A 3,971-nucleotide genomic window follows, 5' to 3' on the forward strand; every position below is an offset into this window, starting at 1 on the left:
ATACAATACTAGGATATGTTGTTAACATAATCAAATTATTTTGTAGACATGTTAGCAATTCATTAATTTTTGTTGTTGTGTGTATTACTCTATGATTCAAGGGGTTTTAAAGTTCCGTTCAAAGCCCACTTCTATTTCTGTATCCGTTTTGCCTTTGCTCTGTGTCTGTTTCCGGTAGTATCTGTTTTCGTATTCATTTCCGGGGTTTCTGTATTCGTTTTCACTTCTGCAAAACAATATGAAAACAAATGTGATAGCACTCAGTTCCGTCCGTTTCCGCTCCGTTTTTATCCCTAGCTAGACGTGTGCATGTTTTCGTTTGATTTTACTTTAATAAACCAAGTAGTTTGGATCCTTGTACCATCTTCTTCTTTATAATGAATATAACAAATCTCCTGTTATCGTTTAAAAAAATGTAATGTTTATGGGATGATGCTTATCTAGAAGATTTTAATTAGATTAAGGTGGAGGAAAGGGCCCCATCCTAATAAAAATCAAGGGTGCGGTGGAGATTATTTAAGGAAGGACCTCTAACCTTTTATAGCAAGCCTGTACATGTAGTATTTTTAGTCTAGTCCCTAACCGATGCATTTGTGTTCATCCGTTGTTCGTTCCCAACAACACATAAATTGGAAAACCAATTTATGGTTGTATGGTTAAAAAGACTATGATATCTCTTGTTCATTAAAATTAAAATTTCAAATTTAACATTGGTATTTGTATTTTTTAGATTTATCTCAAGCCTTAATTCAGTTCTTTCAGCGATGTGCGTCCAGTGAAAGAAAACGTCTCTGTCGATTAGAAATGCGTCTATGATGACTTTGTTAATTTCAAAATAATGTATCAACTTAGTTTTTTAAAAATAAATGTATATTCATATATGTAAACGCCTTCGATTATACTCTTGAATGTTATTACTATCCCATGAATGTGTCGGCTTATTCTTTTTCGTGAGAGACGACCTAGTTACGACAAGCGTGCGTGTACCGATCCGATTTGCCGGGGTGGGGCAAGAAGAGCAGCATTTTCAACTGAATATCCATTCGATCTTGTCGAACACCCAGTCGATGAGCCCCGCGAGGTCGCCGCCGACGCTCATGTCCGTCTCGGGATCGAACGGGTACGGCTCCTCCTGCGACGTCGCGTCCAGCAGCCGGTCCATGGGTACCGCCGCCCTCGACCGCTCCAGAGGCTTCAGGGGCCGGTGGTACTGGGCTGGGTCGGGACAGTATTCCTGAAACAAGAAGAGCGAAGGTCACACAGGCCCACAGCCCAAGGCGGTCAAGCTGGGCTTACCTGATCGGCGTGCATTTTCCTGACGAACGTCTTGAAGGCCCGGTACTTGTTCCCGGCGAGGAGCTCGTCCGTGAGCCTGAGGTACGTGACCGCGGCGACCCGGCGCGCCGGGACGCCGCCGCCGAGGTCGACGCCGTTGGGCCGCGCGTTCTTCAGCATCTGGTTGTACGCCCGCCGGTCGTACCTGGGCAGCGCGTTCTCGCACGCCACATCGATCCCCTCTCTCCACCCGGCGCTCAGCACCTGCTGAACGAGCTCCTCCGGGGCGCTCATGGCCTCCTCGGCCTGCTCCGAGTTCCGCATCTCCGCGCATGTGAAGTTGAGGACGGCGCCGTCGTGCCGCGCCAGCATGCGCGCAATCGGCCGGTAGCCGTCCCGGCCGTCCAGGTTGTAGTACCCGGCGGTGAGCTCCGCGGCGTGGCTCGGGTGCCTGTACCACCAGTGTATCCCCGACACCTGCAAAATTCGCCTCCTCGTTCCTTTACCAGTCACCAGCTCAACATTTTATTTCTCGCTGCAGCAGTCAGTGTGAGAGTGAGACGAACCTTTGCGGCGAGCTTGACGGTGCAGCCCAGGAAGACCCTGTTGGCTTCGTCCAATATCCTGTCGCCGTGCTCGATCAGCTTGCCGGAGTACCATGCGAGGAAGAACCTCCCCTTCTCGGTGAGGTACGTCGCGCCGGCGCCGTCGGCCGTGAAGAACCGCGTGTCGTCGGGGCCGTCGTTGTATTCCCCGGCGTCGTCAGGGAGCTCCCACTCCGGGTGTCCGGCATCCGTCGCTGCCGCTCTGAAATCCTCCTCTAGGTACTTGTCGTAGCACTGCAGGAACGTACGCTGCTTTAGCAACTTGAACCAACCGTCACGGAGTACTAGAGCGGTTCTGAATATCTCGGGATTTCAGCGTACTTGGAACTGCCCGATGCCGGGGAACGCCCACCCCTGGCTCTCCGGGTAGGACGGGTACCTCAGCTCGCCGGCAGGGCCAAGCCCAACCTCTATGTCCACGATCAGGCCGGACTCCAAGAAATCCGCCATGTTCTCTCTGAAGCTCTCCATGAAATCGGCGTAGAGCTGGAAATTGCAGCGGGTCACAAGCAAGTAACCAGTCGATTAATTTGTGCCTGGTAGAGCGAGGGTCGTGCAGCTAGCCGTGCGGTACCTGGATGGCGGTTCTGCCGTGGAACAAGGGCCGATCGTCCACACCGATGGTGAGGTACTCCTGGTTCCTGGCCCCGCCGGGGCTAGTGTAGTACACGTCCGGGTCCGCCTCGCCGACGTCGCGGACCCACGCCGGTATCGGGATGTTCACGGCGTCGCCGATGTTGCCGCCGCACGCGTGGAACGACATGATGACCTGCAGCTTCAGGCCTTCCTCCTGCGCCAGCCGGAAGAGCTCCCTGTACGCGCGCCACTCGTACCGCGCCGGCCCGGCGCCCTCCACGATGCCCCACCACACGTCCGCCATGACGCCGTCCACGCCGGCCTCCCTCAGCCGCCGCAGCTGCGCCCTCAGACACTCCGCGTCCTCCACCTTGTTCTCAGCGGTGATCGCACCTAGCTGTTACGGTGTCCATCGATCGCGTCAGGTGCAATGCCACCGAAGCTTGCAAAACCACATGAATTTCCTCCTTCGGTTCTTACGGCCTTACGGGGAGCATGACGAACACCGGGACGTAGTTGGCTAGCATCTTCTCCTCGTTCACATCCAATGGCGGAGGCTGCGTCGAGCAATCGCCAACGATACAGGAACTCACTTCACGTGGCGGAAGAAACACACTGGTGCTACTAGAGTATATATGCATGTAAATGTACCTGTGGCTGTGGTGCACGAGAGGTCTGCGCACTCTCGGATGCGACAGCTCGTAGAGGAGGAGGGGAGGGAAGCGTCCTCCCGGGATCGACGAGGATCCGGCCGGTGGCCGCCGGTGGAAGAAGAGCAGGTGATGTCGCTCTTCTCCCCCATGGCTGTACCTTGACCCTCGACGACGACGGCGTGGTCGCGAGCATGGTGTGCATACGGTTCTTGATTTTCTTTATCTGAGCTTCCCGTACTTGTTCCTGCTACGACCGGCATCGCTGTATATGTAAGTGGCCATTCCCCGTTGCCATGGAATCCGCGTGACACACGAATTCGTTCCTTTTTGGTGATGCGCAGCCATGGGAGGAGCCTGCCTGCCGGTATCCACCAAGGTGTGGTCTGCGTGAGCCGTGGTTCTGCGCGTGTGTGCTTGTGGTTTTCGTTGACGTCCTCTTCGTTCTGCTCGATTTGTCTGTAGCATTTCCTGTTTCGTTGCCTCGCGGCGAATGCTGGGTCCGTAGAGAGGCACGGTAGGTATCTGTTATTTGTCTCTTTGGCTTTGTCAGTGTGCAGTGATAGCTCCAGCCATGCTGTAGATTCAACATGTGGACATGCTCAATATTAGAGACCAGTAAGAAAGGCGGAGCCGATTCCTTTCCAGATGTGAAGAGTCATCATAATCTATCTTTTCTTTTCCGGATGTCATCATAATCTATTTAGAGACGAGGAAGAAAGGCGGAGCCGATTCCTTTCCGGGTATGAAGAGTCATCATAATCTATCTTTTTTTTCCGGATGTCATCATAATCTATTTAGAACAACTCTAACCGGCCGACCAAAACGGACGGTGATTTTGTCCGTTTTTCGTTCGTTTGAATTG

At 53.0% G+C, this 3,971-nt stretch overlaps 1 protein-coding gene across 1 annotated transcript; it reads right to left on the bottom strand.

Annotated features, from left to right (window-relative positions):
• Positions 1–879: 879 nt before the first annotated feature.
• Positions 880–3,553, bottom strand: LOC123425808 (beta-amylase-like). Its single transcript, XM_045109544.1, has 7 exons — positions 3,108–3,553; positions 2,945–3,013; positions 2,455–2,853; positions 2,202–2,366; positions 1,842–2,114; positions 1,297–1,752; positions 880–1,234 (listed from the first exon to the last, which is right to left on the bottom strand). Exons 1-7 carry the CDS (start codon positions 3,309–3,311, stop codon positions 1,028–1,030), a joined length of 1,773 nt encoding a protein of 590 aa, XP_044965479.1. The 5' UTR covers positions 3,312–3,553; the 3' UTR covers positions 880–1,027.
• Between the last annotated feature and the right edge of the window lie 418 nt (positions 3,554–3,971).

The sequence above is a fragment of the Hordeum vulgare genome, chromosome 2H (genome assembly GCF_904849725.1).
Source record: "Hordeum vulgare subsp. vulgare chromosome 2H, MorexV3_pseudomolecules_assembly, whole genome shotgun sequence".
NCBI classification, from domain to species: Eukaryota; Viridiplantae; Streptophyta; class Magnoliopsida; order Poales; family Poaceae; genus Hordeum; species Hordeum vulgare.